This window comes from Erinaceus europaeus, chromosome 1 (assembly GCF_950295315.1).
Source record: "Erinaceus europaeus chromosome 1, mEriEur2.1, whole genome shotgun sequence".
NCBI classification, from domain to species: Eukaryota; Metazoa; Chordata; class Mammalia; order Eulipotyphla; family Erinaceidae; genus Erinaceus; species Erinaceus europaeus.
In genome coordinates this window covers 98,100,956-98,125,975 of record NC_080162.1, presented here as the reverse complement: position 1 = coordinate 98,125,975, position 25,020 = coordinate 98,100,956, and the positions used below count along the sequence as shown (strand labels likewise).

The following is a 25,020-nucleotide window of genomic DNA, read 5'->3' as shown; positions in this document are numbered from 1 at the left end:
TTGCAAACTATAACATCTGTATTCAACCAGATGCACCACCACCCAGCCCCCAACTAGCCCCCATCAGCAAGGAGGGAAGCTTCATGAGTTATGGAGCAGTGCCATGGGTGCCTTCTCCTCTCTCTTTCCTTCTCTATTTTTCTCACTTTCTGTGAAACAAAAAAGGCTGCCAGAAATAATGGAGTTAGGCAGTCATCAAGCTCCAGGATAACCCTGATGGCATAAGAGACAAACAAACAAACAGAAACTACATATGATATAACATCATAAACAAAAGAAAAAGTAATTAAATATCTCTGTTGGCAAAAGTTTAGGTTAACAGGTTTATTGGTGGGACATCAGACTGATAAATCTCTAGCAGATGGCAATTTGGCAGCTTCTCTCAGAATAACAAATGCACATACTCTTTACCTCAGTATTCCTTCTACTAGGAATTCATGCTTACACATATGAACAAAGAGGTTCTACTGTATTGTTCACAGTGGCAAAGGCTGGTCTCAAATTCAATGTCTGTTAGACTGGAGTTGATGAGAGACTGGCATACCTTAACGATGACTCTTTAGTCACTATCAGGCCACCCCATCAGCTGGGGCCCTAGTCGGGGAGTCCTGAGATTTCCAAACAGACATGATGGGCCTAGAACTCAAATAGATCCCTCTCTCCATTGTTACTGGTCATCTCTTATCAGGATCAACACAATAGACCCCTTTGTGGACCACCATAGGACCTTGCCCTCAACATGGATCAACAATGGCAGAGAATGTTCCATCCTCTGAAAGGAGGCTAGATAACATAATCTACCTACCACCTGAGGAAAATGGGTCCTGAAACTGGGGCAGCTTGGAATGTTCCTACTCATGACCACAGAATGTGAGCTCAGATCTACAGGGATGCAGAAGTCATATAGGCTCCTATGCTGAATATCAGCCCCAGATCAAATTGATGGGGTTTACAGTCAACAATATTTATACACTTTTCCCATACTTGGGAGCTACTCTCTTCCCTGATCCAGCTTCCCAGCCCTTTTTCCAAACATGACATCATCTCCCCAGAAAATAACTTGGGTTCACCTGATGTCAGGCTCAGAAAAAAAAAAAAAAAACCTAGTATAGTCATGGGCACTTTGGAATATACCTAAAATAGACCTACTAGCCATCTACAAAACGGAGACCCCAACTTTTCATCTACATTATTCTATCCTTTAGGTTCATGAAAAGTCAACAATTTACTTGGTTTTATATGTTAACTCTTTTTTCAGTCACCAGGTTCCAGATGCTACCATGATGCCAACTGGACTTCCCTGGGCTTATGACTACACCAGTGTGTCCTGGAGCCCTGCTTCCCCAAAGCCCTGCCCCACTAGGGAAAGATGAGGCAGGATGGGAGTATGGATTAAACTGTCAATGCCCATGTTCAGTGGGGAAGCAATTACAGAAGCCAGACATTCAACCTTCTGCACCCCACAATGACCCTAGGTCCATACTACTAGAGAGTTAAAGAATACGAAAGCTATCAGGGGAAGGGATGGGATGGTGGTGGGAATTGTGTGGTGTTGTAACCCTCCTATCCTATGGTTTTTGTCATAGTTTAATTTTTTATTTTTTTAATTTTTTTTAATATTTATTTTATTTATTTATTCCCTTTTGTTGCCCTTGTTGTTTTATTGTTGTAGTTATTATTGTTGTTGTTGTTGTTGGATAGGACAGAGAGAAATGGAGAGAGGAGGGGAAGACAGAGAGGAGGAGAGAAAGATAGACACCTGCAGACCTGCTTCACCGCCTGTGAAGCGACTCCCCTGCAGGTGGGGAGCCGGGGTTCGAACCGGGATCCTTATGCCGGTCCTTGTGCTTTGCGCCACCTGCGCTTAACCCGCTGCGCTACAGCCCGACTCCCCATAGTTTAATTTTTATAAATAAAAATTAAAAACAAAGACTGGAGTTGACTGAGCCAATATTGGCACATCAATAGGAAGGCAGTCGTGGGGATGGGATGCAGAACTCTGGTGGGGGGAATTGTGTGGAACTGTACCCCTCTTATCCTATCACCCTGTCAATCATTATTAAATCAATAATAAAAAAAATAATGAGAAGCTTGCCATGACCACTAGTCAGTACAGAGAGGGCACAGCATAGAGAGTCATACTATGTGCACTGGACCATCAATAGAATGCTGAACACTTCTAAGTGTCCTAAAAGTGGTTTCTCAGGAAACATGGAGAGAACATTGGTAGAAAGGATGCAGATTTTCATGGAGACACCTTGCAACCATTAACTGCACCACTTTTACCATGACATTGATACTGGTTATGTTTCCTCGAGTGCACTCATGCTTCCAGTCTCTGCCATCTTCTCTAGTCACTGCCCAGAGAAAGAGGTCTGCTTTTAAGAATTCATGTGATTCTACTGCTACAATATAGCAGGGTGATGAGGGTGATATTACAACATATCTACAGATTCTGGACATTAGGGTGGAACAGCTTGGGAGATCATTTTATAACATTTTATTATCAGGCTACTTTACATTCTATTTGCTGCTCAGAAGGTTACTAAATTTACTGCTCTACAACCTCACCAATGGGTCCTGGAACCTTCCCTCTCCAGAGGCGTAAGATAGAAACAGGCTGGGGGTATGGATCGACTTGCCAACACCCATGTCCAGCAGAGAAGCAAAAACAGAAGTGTGAAGTCCTACCTTCTGTTCCCCAAAAAGAATATTGGTGCATATTCCCAGTAGGAGAGATATGATAGGGAAAGATGAACAGGGGCTATGAACTCCACCTCTATCAGGACTCAAAGAGAGAAGAAGAAGAAGAAGAAGAAGAAGAAGGAGGAGGAGGAGGAGGAGGAGGAGGAGGAGGAGGAGGAGGAGGAGGAGGAGGAGGAGGAGGAGGGGGAGGAGGAGGAGGAGGAGGAGGAGGAGGAGGAGAAGAAGGAGAAGAAGGAGAAGAAGGAGAAGAAGGAGAAGAAGGACAAGAAGGACAAGAAGGAGAAGAAGGAGGACAACAACAACAACAACAAGAAGAACAAGAACAAGGAGAAGGAGAAGGAGAAGGAGAAGGAAAGGAGAAAAGAAGGACATTTGGAAGTAGTAATAGGTGTAGGTGTGACTTAGGAAAAGAAAAAGACAGGTCCCCCCACAAAAAGGAGGGGGGAAATATGGAATATATACAATATTGACAGTTATAGAAATAATAGTTAACCCATATCTGCAACCTTGGGAGAACTACTGTAGCTTCCAATGGAAGGAATGGGGATACAGAACTCTGGTAATGGGAATGGTGTAGAATTATATCCCTGTTATCTTATAATTTTATAAATCAGTATTAAGTCATTAATAAAAGAAAAACAATAGCGAAGTTTTGTGACACAGAAATCTGGTGGTGGGAACTATATAGAATTATACCCCTATTATCTTACAATTTTATAAATCATTATTAAATAAGTATATATTTTAAATTTACTTCCCTCCAGCTCCTAAACAAAGAGACAGCGATCTGTTTCATTACTGTCAGCTCAGCAGACCTGACCTCATACAACAAAGTCAAACAAAGTCTCTTGGTCTTTAGACACTGCAATGTTTAAAATGTGAAGTCTGCATTTCAGCAAACTTTCTGCTTAGCATAGAAGTTACTTTGTGAAAACAAATCTTCCTTATAATAGACTCTGATTTCTATAAATAAACACCCAGTTGTAGTCAACTTCCAAAATGAGCTACAATTAAGTGGGGAGAGGCCAGTTCTGTGGCTTCTCTGATAAATACATGTTGATTCGTGATGAAAGGCTGTGCCAAGAACAAGCTTTCACAATGACAGTTAATTGTTCATTAAAAAGTAAACATAAAATATATATACAACATAGGATTCATGGAGAGAGACACACAGTAAAAACTACTGAATTGCCTCACTAGTACTACACTGAACTCTTTTCACTGATGACTTAGAGTCAGAATTATGTGAATAGCAACATACACCCAGTACAAGGAGGGGTAATGTATTATAGAGGCAAGACAACAGCTAAAAGAACTCTCTCAGGGCTCATCTTCTGAAGCAGATCTTTACACTGCAGTTAGCGACCTTACAAAATCATCTTGCTTTTGATAAATTACACTAAAGGCAATGAGTTCTGCACAAAGATGACTTCATATTCCCAGAAACTGCAAGAGTAATTATGTAATGGTCCCCAAACACTGGAAATACCATGGTAAAAAGGTTATGCTGAGTTATTCACCACTCAAAACTTCACTACTATGGACATTAAAATAGACATTTATCTCACTTTGTCGCATGCATTTGACATATATTTTACTTTCTGAGAACTCTCTCTTGAGACAATTCTCAAGTGGTAGCAAAAGCACTAGCTTATGATATCAAAGTCCTCACTGTGTATCTTAGTGCCACTCTTCTGAGCATTCTACCTCTCAGCATGGCAGTCAAATCACTTAAGAATCAGGTCAATAATCCATAGAGTGGCTATAAGTATCAAAAGAAAAAAAACTTCAGAAAAGATGCAGAAATGCAACAGGATCACTTCAGGACCACCTCCACTATGAAACTAGTTTTCCACATAGACTATCATTGCTCAATGATTTGAAGATTAAATTGCAGGTACTCTAGCAATTAAATGACCTCATTATAACAGAGGATACTACTGTCTAGTCACTTAGGAAAAAAAAAATAAAAAACCTAGGCTTATCATGTGGCCAGCCATCATGATTTTCCCAGGCTCTTGCTAACCCAGAGTCTGGGAAATGTGACCAACAGGAACACAGGAAATAAGAAAGATGACACTAAACTGAATGCTAAGGGTTTTCTCCTAAAGCTAACTAAATGAGCTAGACAGTGACAAATGAACCAAGTAATCTTTTAAAGCAGACACACTCCCATCCAAAATAAAAAAAAAAAAATTTTCAGAGGTCTCCTGAAAATCTTTCTGCAGGCCTCAAAGTCCAGGCCAGTGTCCCTCTCTGTTCTGCCATAGGTCTTCACCTCAAAATGGTGATTTCTTTCCCTAATTATTATTTACTGTTCTTGTACCTAGTTCAAGTCTTTAACATTTATAAAACTTTATAAAAAATGTTTCTAGAATAATATATTAACTTAGAAGCTGATGCTTTTATCCTAGAGCTAAGCCCACAGTAGTGCTAGGCATGTGTATACTTCTTGAAAATGAATAAAACAAGTACACTTTGGAATCATAATATATCTACCAATCTGCCTAAAACAGAGTTTCTGAAACTTGTTGGTCTCATTGAGACTCTATGGAGGATCTCTTCATTGAAGTTCCTTACTAGGGCTGCCAAAGCTGTGTTTATGTGGGTTATATTGATCAGTTTTTACTTATGTTAGAAAAATTTAAATAGAAAACCACTAGCACACACTTCACAGTGTTAGGACATGCTATCTCACATGCCACTTAGCCTGTCAAAAGTCCAATGAATACTTGTGAGAATGAGACAGAAAGATGCAAACACACCTATCCCCTACCCCATCACTCCTCAAGATCAATTTTGTTTCTTTTAATAGAAGGTGAAAGGTAGGAAGAGACAGAGAGGGAGAGAGGTACAGAGAGGAAATACACATCCAGCACTACTCTACTGCTCATGAAGGTATCCCACACACACACTGCAGATGGAGATAAGGAGCTTAAATCTTGGTCCTTGCACATGATAATATGCTCTACTGGGCGATCCACCAACTAGCCCCTCAAAATAAAACATGAAGGAGAAATGAGAGTTGGCAACCCCTCATGCATCCAGTTAGAGGGAACGACACATCCAGATAAAGGTGTATAGGTGGGAAGGTCATTAGCCTGTTTGAAAATTACCAATGTGTTTTATTACTAAGTATTATTCCATCATTCAGATAAAATGCTTTGTTTATCCATCCATGAACTAATAGGCACTACATTGTTTCAACTTTGTGACTTCCATCTGATGTTATGAACATTCATGTTCAAGTTGGGTGAATATGTGTCTTATTTCTCTTAGGTGAATAACTGCCAGTGAAATTGCTGAGCCACATGGACGCCTCTATTTAAACATTTGAGGACTTGCTCAACTGCTCCTAAGAGAGCTGCCTACTATGAGGGTTTCAAGTTCTTCAAGTTCTCATGAGCGCTGATCACTTGTCTATTTGATTAGAGTCTATTGTGTATGAAGTGGTATACTTTCTCATTAAAAAATTTTTATTTATAAAAAGGAAACATTGACTAGACCATACGATAAGAGGGGTACAACTCCACACAATTCCCACCACCAGAACTCTTTATCCCATCCCCTCCCCTGATAGCTTTCCTATTCTTTAGCCCTCTGGGAATATGGACCCAATACTTTTGTCACTTTGATTTGCATTCCCCTAGTGACTTCTTCTTCTTCTAGCGTTTGCCTCTAGTGACTAATAATGCTGAGTATCATTTCATTCGTGATCAAGACATGTGTACACCTTCTTTAGAGAGATGCCTATTTCTCCATTTAAAGAGATAGTAACTGCCTTTTCCTACTTTTAAGTTTAATGATTTGTCTTTTTTTTTTTTGTTAGGTTATGAAACTTTCTTAATATATGCTAGATACAAGACCCTTATGTCTGTGGTTTACAAAATGTGCCTTCTTTTCTGTGAATTGTCCTTTCATTTTTGTGGTGATGTACTCTGAAGTACAAAATTTGAAAAAAATAAAAATTTGACTTAAAAAAAACTTATGTGGTCACTGTGCCTAGATTATGATAAGCAAAGGGACAGTCATTGAATGAGGAGATAAGTGACCAAGACCAGATCATTCAGATCAGGAACATCAAGGCATGACTTCAATCTCATTTTAAATGGAGTGACTTTGGTGGTGGGTGAGATATGGAACTATATCCCTGGTGTGATCCTGTAGTTCACTATTAAATCACTAATAAAATAACTGTAAAAATAAATAAATGGGGGCCAGGTGGTAGCACGCTGGGTTAAGTGTACATAGTATGAAATACAAGGACCCCAGTTCCCCACCTACAGGCAGGAGGGTCACTTCTCCAGTAGTGAAGCAGGTCTACAGGTGTCTATCTTTCTCTTCCCTTCACTATCTTTCTCTCCTCTTTCAAGTTATCTCTGTCCTATCCAATAAAAAAATTAAAGGAAAAAAATGACCACCAGGAACAGTGGATTCATAGTGCTGGCACTGAGCCCCAGTGATAAATCTGGAGGCAAAAAAAGAAAAGAAATAATCAAATGCAATGAAAACTCACTGAAGATTTTAAAAGAGAAGTATGATTCTACTAATTTGATTACTGAAGTGGGGGGGGTAATTTTAGAGGAGGCAAAAATTTAAGTAGATTATGGCAGCACTACACTGACATCTTAACAGTTAAGGATGGCCTTGCTGAAGAAGAGAACAGTAGGCTATACACAAAGCATCTAAAACAATTTCATGCAACTATTTTGTTAACAAAGGCATACTTAGCACCTTCAAGGCTAGCTTCTATCCTGAGCTCCAAAGAATTAGAGGTAAATAAAATGGGGCTCTATTTTCAGTGAGTACCCCCCCCCAACACTTCCTCTCCACTATTCCAACCTTTGGGCCCATGATTGCTCAACAATTTGTTTGGCTTTGTATGTTAACTCTTTTTTCAGCCACCAGGTTCCAGATGCCATCAAGATGCCAGCCAGGCTTCCCTGGACTGAAGACCCCACCAATGTGTCCTGGAGCTCCGCTTCGCCAGAGACCCACCCTACTAGGGAAAGAGAGAGGCAGACTGGGAGTATGGACTGACCAGTCAATGCCCATGTTCAGCGGGGAAGCAATTACAGAAGCCAGACCTTCCACCTTCTGCAATCCACAGTGACCCTGGGTCCATGCTCCCAGAGGGATAGAGAATGGGAAAGCTATCAGGGGAGGGGATGGGATATGGAGATTGGGTGGCGGGAATTGTGTGGAGTTGTACCCCTCCTATCCTATGGTTTTGTTAATGTCTCCTTTCTTAAATAAAAATAAATGAATATCACCTCAGAGTGTATCCAGAGACTTCACGTGTGGAATGACAACCCTTCAGCTTCATTACTCGGGTGAGACCTTTCCTTTTATAGTACACTCTAATTTCATCTCAGGTAGTTCACTTTCTAACAAAGTCCCATAACCTAGACATACACCAGTTTCTGTGAGAGAGAGCGTATGTGCACACGTATCCATAAACTACTGCAAAATATATACCTGAAAGCAGGATTACACTAGAGTTTGCAGTGAGTACCTCCCTAACACTTCCTCTCCACTATTCCAAACTTGGGATCCATGATTGCTCAACAAATTGTTTGGCTTTGTATGTTAACTCTCTTTTCAATCACCAGGTTCCAGATGCCACCAGGATGCTGGCTAGGCTTCCCTGGATTGAAGACCCCACCAATATGTCCTGGAGCTCAGCTTCCCCAGAGACACACCTTACTAGGGAAAGAGAGAGGCAGACTGGGAGTATGGACCGACCAGTCAACGCCCATGTTCAGCGGGGAAGCAATTACAGAAGCCAGACCCTCTACCTTCTGCAACCCTCAACGACCCTGGGTCCATGCTCCCAGAGGGCTAGAGAATGGGAAGGCTATCATGGGAGAGGGTGGGTTATGGGGATTGGGTGGTGGGAATTGTGTGGAGTTGTACCCCTCCTACCTTATGCTTTTGTTCACTAATCCTTTCTTAAATAAAAAATTTAAAAAAAAAATGAATAAATAAATAAATTAATTAATTAAATGGGGCTCTAATTCTTTGGAGCTCAGGATGGAAGCTAGCCTTGAAGGTGCTTAGTAGTTCCAAAGAATTAGAGGTAAATAAAATGGGACTCTCCTCCACCGGGGAAAGAGAAACAGGCTGAGAGTATGGATCAACCTATCAATGCCCATGTTCATCGGGGAAGCAACATAAGCCAGACCTTCCACATTCTGCACCCCATAATGGCCCTGGGTCCATGCTCCCAGAGGGTTAAAGAATCGGAAAACTATCAGGAGAGTGGATGGGATATGGAGTTCTGATGGTGGAAAATGTGTAGAGTTGTACCCCTCTTACCCTATGGTTTTTGTCAGTGTTTCCTTTTTATAAATAAATATTTAAATAAATAAATAAATAAATAAAATGGGACTCCTATGATCATGGCGCTTGATACATGTGTTACATATTTTTGGCCCTAAGCTTGATCTCTGGCACCATGTAAAATGGCAGAGCAGTAGTGACTCTCTCCCTCTCTCCCTCTCTCTCTCTCTCTCTCTCTCTCTCTCTCTTTCCCAGCCCCCTGTGAGTAAGAGAGTCAGACTTTCTGACTCTCTTACTCACAATGAAAAGTTTTTCAATTAAAAAACCTGGAGAAGATAATTAGGATGGACCACTAGGAAGATGTGACAAATTTCAGGAAACTTTGCAAATGTAACGGAGGTTCAAAAATGATATCTACGTATATTATTACTATTAACATGAAACAAACTGTAACACTAGGTGATGACTTTGCCATCAGAATTGCTTAAATGTCCCGCCATTCTTCCTTTATTAACTCTTCTTTGAAGATCAGACCTGTTTGTCCATTTTGATTAAAAGCAGGTAAACCACCACAGATTACCCAGTCTCTTGCAAGACCCATCTAATCTGCTTGTTTGCATTTTTGGAAGTAGAATGTAGTTTCTAGGGGGCTGGATGGTGGCACACCTGGTTGAGTGCACGTGTTACAGTGTACAAGGACCCAGGCTCATGCCTCTGGTCCCCACCTGCAGGCGGAAAGCTTTGTAAGTGATGAAGCAGGGCTGCAGGTATCTCTGTCTCTTTCCCTCTCTGTCTCCCCCTTTCTCTCAATTTCTGGCTGTTTCTATCCAATACATAAATAAAGATAATAAAAATTTAAAAATACAGAATGTGGTTTCTAAGGACAAGCTGGTACATGAGAGACCACACGTAAACACTGAAATACTCAATCACTGTAACAAAATCTAGGTGAACACTGTGAGTCAACATCTAACTTCATGCATAAAACCCAGGAAGGGGTAAATGGTAAACTGCAGAAGCATGCAGAGAGCGAGATACTGATTAACACGAGCACAAGCTAACACTGAATCCAGCTGGAGGCTGAGTTAGCAGAAAAAGTCTAACAAAGACAAGGAGACTTCCAGATAGCATAAAACATGCCTGTGTTGTGACTTTTCTTTGTAGCTTCTACTTCAAGCATACAAAGCACCTGCACATGTCCACTACACTAGAAAAAATAAACAGGTCTGCATGTAAAGTCAAAAAGTGACTTTAAAACAATAAGTTTGTTTAATAATTAATGCAATATGAAACTGCGTCCTCAAAATGAAAGTTACCTTTCACAGCACTCCTGCCTTATTTTCCCAGTATCCTTTAACTTGTTCAGGCCTTATCAATTTCATGTGTCCTATTTCCTTCTTGAGAGGCACATATTGCAACAAGAATACATGTGGATGGGTTTACAGGAAAGTTTGTGACTACACCTCTTGAGATTTTCCTGTGACCCCTAGTGAAGTGTGCCGTGGTTACTGTTGTATCAGACTTCTCACGGGATCTCTTAATGTTTACCCCTAGGTAATATTTATTTTAAAGAGCATTGTTCTGTCTTTGATTGGTAATAAGCTAATAATAACTACTGAAACTGTGTTCCTAAAATGGCAGGCAACTGGACATGACTACATTGTGTTAGACATAAATTAAAAATTCCATACTCTGGGGGCTGGGCAATGGTACACCTGGTTGAACACACATGTTGTGACATGTGCAAGGACCCGGGTTTGAACCCTTGGTCCCCACCTGCAGGGGGAAAATGTTTGCAAGTGGTCAAGCGGTGCTGCAAGTGTCTCTCTCTCTCTCTCTCTCTCCCTCCCTCTCTACCTTCCCCATGCTCTCTCAATTTCTGGCTGTCTCTATCCAATACATAAAGATAATTACATTTTTTTTAATTCACACTGTTTTCCAGAAATTGCTTTACTGACATAGTAAATATATTACAAATGCTTTTGTAGAAAGGAGTAATGGGCAGAACCAAGCTTAAGACACCCCAGCCATGTTTCTGCTTGCCTTTTACCTTCAAGGCTAGTGGGCCTAAAATACATTACAAGTTATGATTTAGAAGGAAATGTACAATAGCACATCACCCAGTAAACCGGATGATCTAATGATCTCAAAACCCCACCCTCTTTACACCAAAATCAACCTCCCATTTCTTCAAGGTCCTCATTCTGTTTGTCAGAAAACCCATCACTTTTTTTTTTAATTGCCACCAAGGCTATCACTGGGGCATGATGCACTATAAATCCCCTGGTCCCAGTGTTCATTTTTTTTTCCCTTTCTATTTTATTTGACAGGACAGAAAGAAATTGAAAGGAGAGAGGGAGATGCAGAGGGAGAGAGAAAGACAGACACCTGCAGACCTGCTTCTCCTCTCGTGAAACTTCCCCTGCAAGGTGGAGATCAGGGGCTTGAACCCAGGTCCTTGCACATGATATTATGTGCACTTAACTTGACGTGCCAACTTCCAAGTACTACCCCCCCATCACCTATTTTTTAAATAGACAAGACAGAAGTTTCAGGTAACTCCCTCTGTGTTAATATTCACTGAAATAAAGAGACAAGAAGGTTGATTTGAGCTCCTGCTTTCATTACACTCTTGGGTGGCTATAAAGCAGTCTTGCTCTTGTTGCAAAAGGTAGTATAACTGTGTCTGGTTTTCTGTCTTTGATCAGTAATAAGTTCTGTCTTTGCAGGTCCTCAATCAGTTTCACAGCCATCAAGAACTACCTTGACCTATTCAATCTAATATCATGGGGCAAAATAATCTTTGGCAAGATTCTGTTTAGTAGTAGGACCTTGTTGTCACACAATTCCATGCAAATACTGTTTCCAAGACAGTTATGAAGGTTGTACTGTAACCCTAATTTTACTCAGAAGTACATTTAAGTTCAGAGATGTGTCCATTCTCAAGATCACAAAATAAGCCCTCTTCTATTTAATCCAAAATCCCTTATATAGGTGTCTGCAAAATATTCTCATCCCCAATTAGGTCCTTTTCCACCATCATGCATCAGCGCCCCCTAAGCACCAGCTCCAACCTCCTTCCTTCACTCCTTAACTAGAGTCCTTTGCATTGATACAGTCTAGTTTAAAAAATAGGGTGATAGGAAGTATCTGTACATTGTGTAAACTAAAATGTCACATACTGTGACTACAGATTTCAGAATATTTACAAGGGTTGAAATAGCAAATCTGGCTGTTTGACACTGTTCAGCTCTCTTAGTCGGGATCTGAGTCAGTGTTTGGCTAACTGACATATACATGAGGAGGTCTATTTCTGCAAAGAATCTGTGTGGACACACCTATGTGAACAACAAGTTGGTCAGAAACCACATCTCGAGTGAGAGATGAGCAGTGCATGGAAGCAAGCTCATTGCATATGACACACTGTCTGCTGGCTCCTGGGTCACCCAAGCAGCTGAAGTGCTTTCTGGCAGGCTATTCAAGTAATTGCCCACAGGTGTGTCAGGTGTTATTGGATAACCAGTCCACCCTTCTTGGCCTTATGTCTTTTAAAAGAATAAACAAAAGCAAGTCAGGTATAAGAATACAAAAAAAAAAAAAAAAAAAAAACCCAAACCTCAAAAATAAAATATTTTAGAGGTACTCTACCTTAGAAATGTTACTTGAGTGACTCATGGAATGTTCCAAAGCCTTCTCATTCTACAAGAAAACCAAACAGATATTAAGCATCAGGTTTTGGTGAAAACATGCAAGTGACAAGTACTTGATAATAACAATCCTTTTGACAAATCATTTCTTCAGTTAGAAGCTGTTGAATGCAAACCATTACTAGGTACTGGGTCAGCTAGTATATGCTGAAGAATTTGGCAAAGATGAATAAAATAGTAGCCCCTACTGTTAACAATAAAAGTGCAGGAATATGGAATTGACTACAAATGTAAAAGGTGACATATGTCTTGATAGCACATTCAAGAAGAGAAACTGTTTATTATTACATGTGCTGAGATAGCCTAATTCTATGAGCAGCAGCTGTAGAGTGGGGAAGAAGAAAGTGGGCAAGTTCACAGTTTGACTGGCTGTCAAAGTGTTGGTTACTTACCAGGAAAACTGCATTGCTCGCTTCCAGTCTATTAAGCCTGTTTCCCCTCAAGAAGTCTACTCAAAATTAGCCAATCCCTCTCTCTTTCCTTCACCTTCCATCAACTTGTCTTGTATTAAGTTGTGGTGTATATTCATACAGTGGGATTCACCTTCTTTGCCTTACCTTGGATAGAGTTTGAAGGAATCAGGTTAAGTAAGATAAGCCAGAAACTGAAAGATGAATATGGGATGATCTCACTCATGGACAGAAACTGAGAAATAAGAAGAAAGAGGAAACACAAAGCAGAGCTTGGACTGGGTCTAATGCACCAAAGTAAAGGACTCTAGGAGAGAGGGGAGTATTCAGCTCCTGGTGTGTGATGGTGGAGGAGTAGGACCTAGGCTGGGGGTGAGAGTGTTTTGTAGAAAATCGAGAAATTTTAAACATGTTATCAGCAACTGTACTAATGATAGACCATTAATCCCACCCATAAAGATGTCATTTACATTACAGACACTGTAATTTCAATGTTGAGTTGAATAAGAGCTTGCTGAATTTGTAACTTTGTGCGACCAAAGGGTTCTGTAAAGAGTTTGTGTATTGCACCAAAATAAAAGACTGTGGGGTGGGCGGAGGTTTTGGAACATGTTGGCAGAGGAGGACCTAGTGGGGGTTGAACTGTTATGTGGAAAACTGGGAAATGTTATTCATGTGCAAACTATTGTATTTTACTGCCAATTGTAAACCATTAATCCCCAATAAAGAAAATAGAAAAAAAAGAAAGAAAAAAGGGGGAAAAAGGGTTCTGTAAAGCCTAAACTCCCTTTAAGAGTGCCTAGTGATAGAGGTATTGTTTGTCATCTACTATAATTGGAATGTCACTATAGCTGAGTGAAGTGGGATATAAATAAAACAGTCTTTACAAAAAAAAAAAATCCTTCCTCAACATTTGTTAACCAGAAAATTCTATCACTGAATACTCCAGCCCTTAGTCTCAAATTTCATCTTAATTTCTACTGTCAACACCTTAGGTTAGGTTTCATTTCTTCATTTCTCACTAGGAAATAACTTGAATAGCTTCTTAGGTGGTCTTTGTGCTTCTAAATTGACCCCACTGATACATAATTGCTATCAGCTGAATTATGTACTGTCTCAACACACTCCCTTCTCAGACATTAAAGACCCAACCCCTAGGCCTAAAAATGTGACCAGGAATGAGGAGGTGGTTCAGATGCAGAGTGCCCACCTCATGGGATCTGGTGTTTGATTCCTAGCACCAAATGAGCGCAACAAGAACCCCATGAATGGTGGTATAGTGTTTTCTCTCCCCCCACCCCAGCCCACCCAACTCAAGTTGGACGTGCTAAGATCGACCCAGTCTGGAAAAGAGAAATTTCCCATGAGTGGTCATCCCACTTCCGTTTATCTTGTCCATCTCCAAAACTCTCTCCCTTTACTGTCTGAACTGGAAGACGCTTTGAAGAGGGTTAAACCGGGAACGGCTGCTGGCTATGATAACATCACCCCAGAACTCATTCTTAACTTGGGCCCCGCGGCAAAGAAGTGGCTCACTACATTCCTGTCCCACATCTTGGAATCCGAATCTATGCCCAAAATTTGGCGTCGTGCGAAGATAATACCAGTTTTGAAACCAAAGAAAGACCCAACACTGGCCGCCAGCTATAGACCAATTTCTCTCCTCTCTGTGTGTTACAAACTCCTTGAGAGGCTGCTTCTGTCACATATTTCTCCTCTTACAGAGAAATTTCTATCACCCACCCAAGCTGGTTTCCGCCCAGGAAGATCTACCTGCAAACAAGTCCTGGCCCTCTCAACTTACAATGAAAATGGATTCCAGAAGAATTTAAAGACGGGTGCTGTCTTTGTTGATATCACAGCAGCCTATGACACGGTCTGGCACCGTGGTCTCCTAGTCAAGATCTTAAGATGCCTGCCTCCATGGGTGGCCAACACTATATCGTTTCTTCTCTAAAACAGAAGATTCCGGGTGCCTCTGGGTGACAAGTCTAGCAAATGGAGACTTGTCTCAAGTGGCCTCCCCCAGGGCTCTGTTCTGGCTCCTATGCTATTTAATATTTACATCAATGACCTTCCAGAAACTTGTTCAAGGAAGTTCATCTACGCCAATGACATCTACTGTGCTACTCAGGCATCCAAGTTTGACATCCTCGAGGAAACACTCACGAAAGACATGTCTCTGATAACTGATTACTGTAAAAAATGGCGACTAATCCCTAGCACTGCAAAAACGATATCATCTGTTTTCCATCTACACCATGCCTCGGCCTCGCGTGAGCTTAATGTGCAGCTTGACGATACAAGAATCAGGCATGAAGCCCAGCCAGTCTATCTTGGCGTTACTCTCGATCGCACCCTGTCATTTCACGAACATCTCATAAAAACTGCAGCAAAGGTGGGCGCGAGGAATAACATCACTGCAAGACTGGCCAGCTCCTCATGGGGTACGAGCGCTTCCACACTACGATCATCATCTCTGGCATTATGCTATTCCACTGCAGAATACTGTGCCCCAGTATGGTTCCGTAGCCCCCATGTCCACTTGGTCGATTCCAAATTATATTCCTCCATGAGGATAATTTCTGGAACCATCCGTTCCACCCCGGTTCCATGGCTGCCAGTTCTTAGCAACATCGCCCCGCCAGATATTCATCGGGATGCGGCATCATCTAAGTTCATTTCCCACGTCTACGCTCGACCGGACCTGCCAATATACGCGGATATCTTCGCCCACCCTGTTCAACGCTTGACGTCTCGTCATCCAATCTGGTCTCCTACGCCTACACTGAACTTCTCTGTTCCAGACTCTTGGAAACAGAGTTGGCAGTCAGCTGAGGTAAAGAACAAACACCTCATCACAGACCCCTGCAAGCGTCAACCCGGCTTTGACCTAGCACGTTATGATTGGGCCCTCCTCAATCGCTATCGAACAGGCCATGGCCGGTGCGCCGCTATGTTCCACCGTTGGGGAGCCAGAGACGACCTGAACTGCCCCTGCGGCTACAGACAGACTATGAGCCACATAGTCAACGACTGCCATCTCTCCAGATTCAAAGGAGGTCTTGAAACTTTACATCAGGCTCAACCTGACGCTGTTGACTGGCTACAGAAGAAGGGCAAACGCTAGAAGAAGAATCCCACCCAATCTACGTTTTTTAATTGGGCAGGGGTTATGGCTAGTTGATAAAAACACATGTGTATATCTCTTTCTGGCTATATTTGAACATGACTATACCTGGATAATATGGTCATTCAGATGGCTTCAGTAAGGTCCTAACCCAACATGCTGCTAGAATAACAGAAAATTAGAATGCAGATAAATTAAAAAAAGAAATCTGAAGACACAGGGAGAAGGCAGCTATCTGGCAAACAGAGGGGTCTCAGCAGATGCTAATCCTGCTGACATCTTGATCTCATACTTACAGCTTCTGGAAATGTGATAAAATTAATTCCTGCTGTTTAAGCCACCCAGTCTGTGATACTAGGTCATGGCAGCCCCAGTAAAGTTAGTGTAATCTTCTCCACTGTAGCTCCCTCTGAAAAGTTGATGTTTATAAAGTAAATCTGATTTTTTTAATGAGAGAAATGTTTTATAATTACAGTTGTTGTCTGAGGGTGCATATTTTATTTTTATAAATGAATAACTTTATTTATATAAATAAATGCATGAATTCACTCCTTCTCACCCTAGACCAAATATAAAAATATTAGGAATAGAAAAGATGATCTAAAAACTTTAAAATTAGTCTCTCTTCAGTTCAAATGCCATGTAATAGCCACGTCCTCAGACCTCACCACAGGTTGCAACATAACTAGCAGGTAAAATTCCTTGGTCTAGCAGATTTAAAAAACAGTTAGTGGATTATTTAGAAAGCTCCTTTGATGAAGTTGATGTCACTCTGCAAGAGTCTCCTTGAAGAGAGATAGTCATCAAGAAAATTTTTTATTTGGCACTTGCTTTGGCAAGGCTGGCTTTTTTGTCTTTGTGTTTTTGCAATATTCAGAGTATTTTATTGTACGTTCTCCCTGTGTTATAAGTGTGAATGCAAATAGAAGTTCATGTCTTTGATGTGTAATATGCTACAGATACAGCTATTGAGTGTTTAGTCTCAGTGTAATGTTTCTTGGTGATTAATTAGCCTGTTAACTAGATAGTAATATAAAGTGTGTAAAATATGCTGGTAATGTGTTATCAGAGATTATGAGATTGATGGGGTTTATAGTTAACAGTATTTATATATTTTTCCCAAATTTGGGAGCTACTTTCTTTCTTTCTTTTTTATTTTTTTTAACTTACTTGGAGAAATTCTTTAACTTCTTTTTTAATTTATTTTTATTTATTTTTATTTAAGAAAGGAGACATTAACAAAACCATAATAGCTAAAACCTGGAAGGAACCCAGGTGCCCAACAGCAGATGAGTGGCTGAGAAAGCTGAGGTACATATACACAATGGAATACTATGCAGCCATTAAGAACAATGAACCTATCTTGGACAGAGCTAGAAGGGAGCTACTTTCTTTCCTGATTCAGCATTCTAGTATTATTTCCAACTCTGAAACCATCTCCCCAGACAATACCTTTAGCCTACCTGCATGTTAGCTGTCGAGCTCAAGCAAAAATTAGTAAAGACATGGGCACCTTGAAATATACCTAAAAGAGACTTCCTAGCTATTTTTCCTAGCTTTCCAAGCTTCCTTCCTATTTTTCCAAAATGGAAACCTCAAACCTCATCTGCTATATTCTTACCTTTGGGTTCTGGATTATTAAACAATTTGTCCTGCTTTATATTTTAATGCTTTTCAGCCAACAAGTTGCAAATGCTACCATGATGCCAACCTGACTTCCCTGAGTTGAGGGGGCAGGCAACCTCACCAATGTGTCCTGGAACCCCACCTCTCCAGAGCCCTGCCCCACTAGGGAAAGAGAAAGGCAGGCTGGGAGTATGGATCGACCTGTCAACACCCATGTCCAGCGAAGAAGAAGCAATTACAGAAGCCAGACCTTCTACCTTCTGCACCCCATAATGCCCCTAGGTCCATACTCCCAGAGGGAGAAAGAATAGGGAAACTTACAAAGGAGGGAATGGGACACGGAACTCTGGTGGTGGGAACTGTATGGAACTGTACCCTTCTTATTCCACAATTTTGTCAATCATTATTAAGTCACCAATAAAATAAATTTAAAATAAGACTACTTCCAAAAGGTCATATTATTTAGAAATTTCAGAGAATCATCATATATATATATATATATATATATATATATATATATATATATTGATTGGTTGATTCCTTTTTGTTGCCCTTGTTTTATTGTTGTAGTTATTATTGTTGTTGTTGGATAGGACAGAGAGAAATGGAGAGAGGAGGGGAAGACAGAGAAGGAGAGAGAAAGATAGATACCTGCAGACCTGCTTCACCGCCTGTGAAGAGACCCCCCCCTCAGGTGGGGAGCCGGGGGCTCGAACCAGGATCCTTAAGCCTTCGTTGTTCTTTGCACCACTTGCGCTTAACCCAATGCACTACTGCCTGACTCCCCAGAGAATCATCTATTCATACATTCACTCATGAGCAATAGAATCCTTCTTGTCTACACAGCAGGTAAACCAAATCCATAGTCATTCAAATTTCACCAGGTCAGGGATATATTCTGGGCAAGTACAAGAGCATTGCTGTATGTATATACAGTTTTAAAAGTCATTTACTGATGATAAATTATTAAATTAAAACAATGCTGTCATATGCCTTATCTGTACTATAGAAAATCATCATCATATTACTGACTGCCTTACAATAAATGGCTGGCCAGTTTAACATCCCCTGAAAATCTACAGATAAATTCTGCAGCAACATAGTTCTTAATCTAGACACTACTGAATCACAGAGAATGCATAATAGAGCAGTGAGAATCCTGTTAAATAACATTATAAAATTAAATAACATTATAAGTCCTGAATGAGATCTAAAAGTTGTTTGTTATTAATAGTAAACTACAGTTTCATAAGTGGTGAAGCAGGTCTACAAGTGTCTATCTTTCTCTCTCCCTACTTGCCCCTCCCCTCTCAATTTCTCTCTGTCCTATCCAAAAAAAAAAAAAAAAACTAAACAAAAACTAAACTACAGTAATAAAATGCAATGATATAAATCCCTATTCTGTTTTCCTTATTAGAAAAATTCTACAAATAATTACTCAAAATACACAGATGTTTTAAAATCTGAAATCTGTCAATATTTAAGATTGCTTTTCCTACCATTTGATTCTAATTCAGTTCCAATACACTGAATTTAAATCTTTTTTCCCCCAAAACAGAGACATTTATTCAGACCTAATGAAAAATCTAGTTAAGTTCAAGACTACAACAGAACTATTTTCTAGAATAAAATCCAAGGACTCATTCAAATCAATTTATGTTTATTCCATACTTATCTACCATGCACATAATATGAATTCCAATAATTCTGACTCCTAGGTCTATGACAATGATAAAATTATTACAAAAATGCTTTGGAATAATGTCTTGATGAGGAATGACAACTAGGAAAAAGTTAGAAGAATGATAAAAATGTAAAGTACACACACAGATTTTATCAAAGTAGAGACCTCATTCTTTCCCACAGTCAGAATGGCAATGTTTCTGAAATGAATAGCATGTATCAAGAGCTGAAATTAGACATACCAAGGAGATAAAAGTCCCATCCTAGTTCAAGCTAAACCTAAGCTTCAATACCCAAATTGAATTTTGAAATTGAATTGAATTGAAAATTGTATTTATTTATTTAGTTAGTTAGTTAGTTATCGGATAGAGACAAAGAGAAATTGAGAGGAAAGGAGGAGATAGAAAGGTAGAAAGACAGACACCTGCAGCCTTACTTCACCACTCATGAAACTTTTCCCCTGCAGGTGGGGACCAGGGGCTTGAACCTGGGTCCTTGTGCATTATAATATGAGCACTTACCAGGTGTGCCACCCCACCACCACCAAGTAAGATCTCGTTACTTATACTAACATATTCATTTCTGCTTAATGGGTCCCACTGTCTTGTAGCCCAGGGAAACTATATTAAAAAAGGAAAAAAAAAAAAAAAGCCTAACTGTAGCCTCCTTCACAAAGACACCAGGATACCAGCACTATGACACCACACTCTTCCCTGATTCTCCCTCATCCCCATGTCTCTTTGCTAACCTCCTTGTGTCTACATTATCATGACAGCAGCTGAAGAACACAATTCCTCTCAAGTTTTAACTCACTTAGATGAGTTTTTCTCCAAAATTGTGTACTTTAATCATTCAGGGACCTTACTAAAATGCAGAGACTGAAATCTGTTAGTTCTGATTTACACTGAGATCTTGCATTTACAGTAAGCTTCCAGGTTACTTTCATGCTACTAATCCTCAGACCACACTTAGCAGAAGCTAGTTTCACTCTAAATCCTGTGGCAGAATAATTCTTTTTTTTTAAAGATTTTTTTATTTTATTTATTTATTTTCCCTTTTGTTGCCCTTGTTGTCTTTTTTTATTGTTGTTGTAGTTATTATTGTTGTTGTTATTGATGTGGTTGTTATTGGATAGGACAGAGAGAAATGGAGAGAGGAGGGGAAGACAGAGGGGGGAGAGAAAGATAGACACCTGCAGACCTGCTTCACCGCCTGTGAAGCGACTCCCCTGCAGGTGGGGAGCCGGGGGCTGGAACCCGGATCCTTACGCCGGTCCTTGCGCTTTGCGCCACCTGCGCTTAACCCACTGCGCTACCGCCCGACTCCCGGCAGAATAATTCTTAAAAGTTATGACTTTCATTTGAAAAAGTGAATCATATCTACTACAGAATTAAATTTCTGTGTAAAAGATCATAGTGCATTTAGTTAACCTAATACAAATTATCAAGTCATGAAACAGACTGATATACAAGTAGAAAAGAATGTATCTGAGCATGTGTGAGAGAAATGATTTATTAATGCAAGGAGGTCACCAAATCACAAAGGTAATGAGAAACTCTGTTGTAAAGGCAGGAGAAAGACATTTCATGATCCAAGCAGACCATGGCTGGCTCCAACAGAATATACCTTGGTGGTGGAAATAATATGCAAAGTTCACAAAGACTAAACAGCCTGGTGATTAGAAGCCAAGAATTAACAAGAAAACAATAAGATAAGGTGCTGGAGCAAATCTTTTTGAATTTTAATTAACGATTTAACATATATTTACAAAATTATGAGATAATGGGTATAATTCCACAACTTTCCCACCACCAGAGTCCTATGTATCCATTCTCTCCCATGGAAACTGGCTTAGTTTTACCAAGATCACAGATATGGGTTGACTATTATTTCTACAACTATATATCTACATTTATATATATTTTACCCATTTAATCTATGATTCTGCCTTCTTTTCCTTTCTAAACCACACCTACTACTTCTGAGTGTTCTTTCTAACCCACCACACACACACCCTTTTTTTTCCCTCTTCTCTCTGGTTCCTGATGGAATTGGAGTTCAGAGCCCTCTGGTCATCTTCCCCTAACTTTTACCCTTCTGGGAGTATGGACCAAAATTCTGTATGAGGTACAAAAGGTGGGAGGTCAATACATACCCCAGCCTGTTTTTATCTTTCCCTGATGGTAAGTTTTTAAACTCAGTGAAAATGAGTGAAACAATGGAATTTCATTTGGGAATTTCCCTGAAACATGGCCAGAGTCAGTCATTAAATTAAAAAAAAATTTTTAAATATGTGAAAAATTATTCTAACTGCCTACTATTGCCACTAAAAGAACTCCAATTTTGTTCTGAGAAGAAACGAACTCAACTCCACACTCTCACTTTCTCACATTTTTTTTGTCCTAGAGAAATACGGAATGCGATTAGGTACACCAACAGATGCATTAGTGTATCAGCAGGAAACAAAAAGTAACCAAATACATAATGCCTAAAGACCAGAATTTGATGGAGACATTAATCTATGCATGCAAGATGCCAATTAAATCACAGTAGAAGAAAAAGCAAAGGTACGTATCTTATTGACATATTGAAAGAAAAAAATTTACTGAATCAGAAAAAAATAATGTCAACTAAGACTCTAATAATCCATTGCTAGGAGATACAACTTAAAAAATAAACATTAAATAAATCATATACTAAAAGCAAATAACATCAGATAGTAGTTAGAAATTCCAAGAAATATTGAAGATTATATATATGTCAAATAAAGATTATATATAGTTATATAAAACTAATTATTGATATTGATATTGCCCTGATATTGGGGCAGCTTGGAACATTCATACTCATGACCACAGAATGTGAGCTCAGATCTACAGGGATGCAGAGGTCACATAGGCTCCTAAACTGAATATGGGCCCCAGACCAAATCAAATAGATGGGGTTTACAGTAACAATATTTATACACCTTTCCCATATTATAGAGCTACTCTCTTCCCTGATCCAGGTTTCTGGTCCTTTTTCCAGCCATGACAGCATCTCCCCAGACAATAACTTGGATCCACCTGCATATCAGATTTCAGCACCAGAAAAATAAATAAATAAATAAATAAAACCAGTATAGTCAAGAACCCTTTGGAATATAACTAAAATAGGCCTGCTAGCTATCTACAAAACAGAACCCCGCCCCCCAACTCTTTATCTGCACTATTCCAGCCTGTAGGTTCATTATTAGTCAACAACTTGTTTGGCTTTGTATGCTAACTCTCTTTTCAGCCACCAGGCTTCAGATGCTACCATGATGCCAACCTGACTTCCTTGGACAGACAACCCCACCAAAATGTCCTGGAGCCCCAATTCCCCAGAACCCCTCCCCACTAGGGAAAGAGAGAGACAGGCTGGGAGAATGGATTAACCTGTCAATGCCCATGTTCAGCAGGGAAGCAATTACAGAAGCCAGACCTTCCACCTTCTGCATCCTACAATGATCTTGGGTCCATACTCCCAGAGGGTTAAAGAATAGGAAAGGTATCAAGGGAGGGGGTGGGACATGGAGTTCTGATGGTGGGAATTGTGTGTACCCCTCTTATCCTATGGTTTTGTCAGTGTTTCCTTTTTATAAATGAAAAAAACTTCCAAAAAATTATGTAAACATATAAAATTAACTATAAAAACAGTATACATATTGCTCTCCTTTATTTTTGTATTTTTTTAAATATAAAAATATCTTCCCAGACAATATTTAAATTTTTTTTATTTTTTATTTTTTATCTCTTTTCTTGGTGGGGTGGCACTCTGGGGAACCGGAGCTCCAGGACACATTGGTGGGGTTGTCTGTTCAGGGAAGTCAGATTGGCATCATGGTAGCATCTGGAACCTGGTGGCTGAAAAACAAGTTAACATATAAAGCCAAACAAGTTGTTGACTAATCATGAACCTACAGGCTGGAATAGTGCAGATGAAGAGTTGGGGGGGGGGTCTCCATTTTGTAGATAGCTAGTAGGCCTATTTTAGTTATACTCCAAAGGGCCCTTGACTATAATAGTGGTTTTTTGTTTGTTTGTTTGTTTTGCTTTTGGTTTTTGGTTGTTTTTTTCCCGAGGCAGAAATCTGATGTGCAGGTAGAGCCAAGTCATTGTCTGGGGAGATGATGTCATGGCTGGAAAAAGGACCAGAAAGCTGGATCAGGGAAGAGAGTAGCTCCCAAATATCGGAAAGGTATATAAATACTGTTGACTGTAAATGCCATTGATTTGATGTGATCTGGGATGCATATTCAGCTTAGGAGCCTATGTGACCTCTGCATCCCTGTAGATCTGAGCTCACATTCTATGGTCATGAGTAAAAACGTTCCAAGCTGCCCCGATTTCAGGACCTATCTTCCTCGGGTGTAGCATAGAGTATGTTGTCCAGCCTCCCTTCAGAGGATAGAACATTTTCTACCATTGTTGATCCAAGCTGAGGGCACTATCCTATGGGGGCCCACAAAGGGGTCTATTATGTTGTTCCTGATAGAGATAACTTGTAATATTGGGTAGAGGGATTTATTCGAGGTCTAAGCCCATCATGCCCAAACAATATTTTTAGCCCACCTGCATGTTAGCTGTTAGGCTCAGGCAAAAATTAGTAAAGTCACCATGTTCAGTCCATGTTTCACTTTGTGCAATATATATATATATATATATATATATATATATATATATATATATATATATATATATATATATTAAAGTCATGGGTCTCTTGGAAAATACATAAATATACTTCCTTCTTCCAATAATGAAGACCCTAAATATCTTCTGCTATACTCTTAGCTTTATTATTTCTAGTTATTAAACAATTTGTTCTGCTTTATGGAAATCTTAATGTGTTTCAGCCACCAAGTTGCAGATGCTACCATGATGCTAACCTGACTTTTCTGGGCAGACGATCTCACCAATGTGTCCTGGAACCCCACCTCCCCAGAGCCCTACCGCACTAGCGAAATATAGAAACAGGCTGGGGGTATGGATCAACCTGTCAACACCCATGTCCAATGGAGAGGCAATTACAGACAACAGACCTCCCACCTTCTGCACCCCATAAAGAATTCTGGTCCATACTCCCAGAGGGATAAAGAATAGGGAAACTTCCAGTGGAGGGGAAGGGATGCAGAACTCTGGTGGTGGGAATTGTATGGAATTGTATCCTTCTTATCCTACATTCTTGTAGATCATTATTAAATCACTAATAAAAATAAAAAGAAAACATGTACATAATTATATCATTGGGACTACAAGTTTAACATACTTGACTATAACTAACATGAACTGAATATGTGCAAAATTTTATTAGACTATGGAATAAACACCAAAGGTATATTCAAGCCGACAAAAATAAAACAGTGATAAATTACAAATACTGTTGAAACAGTAAGCTCTATAAGTATGTGCATTCTCTCCATTTTACTTCTTTAAAAGAAACTCATATAGAGTAG

General features: G+C 39.9%; 1 protein-coding gene across 13 annotated transcripts in view; it reads right to left on the bottom strand.

Moving 5' to 3' along the window:
* Nucleotides 1-25,020, bottom strand: part of MARCHF8 (membrane associated ring-CH-type finger 8) — a 138,256-nt gene that overhangs the window by 15,334 nt on the left and 97,902 nt on the right. For all 13 annotated transcript variants that reach the window (XM_060191693.1, XM_060191710.1, XM_060191738.1 and 10 more), the window contains one exon: nt 12,637-12,687. In XM_060191693.1, coding sequence (XP_060047676.1) covers nt 12,637-12,687 — 51 coding nt within the window. The remainder of the gene's footprint in view (nt 1-12,636; nt 12,688-25,020) is intronic.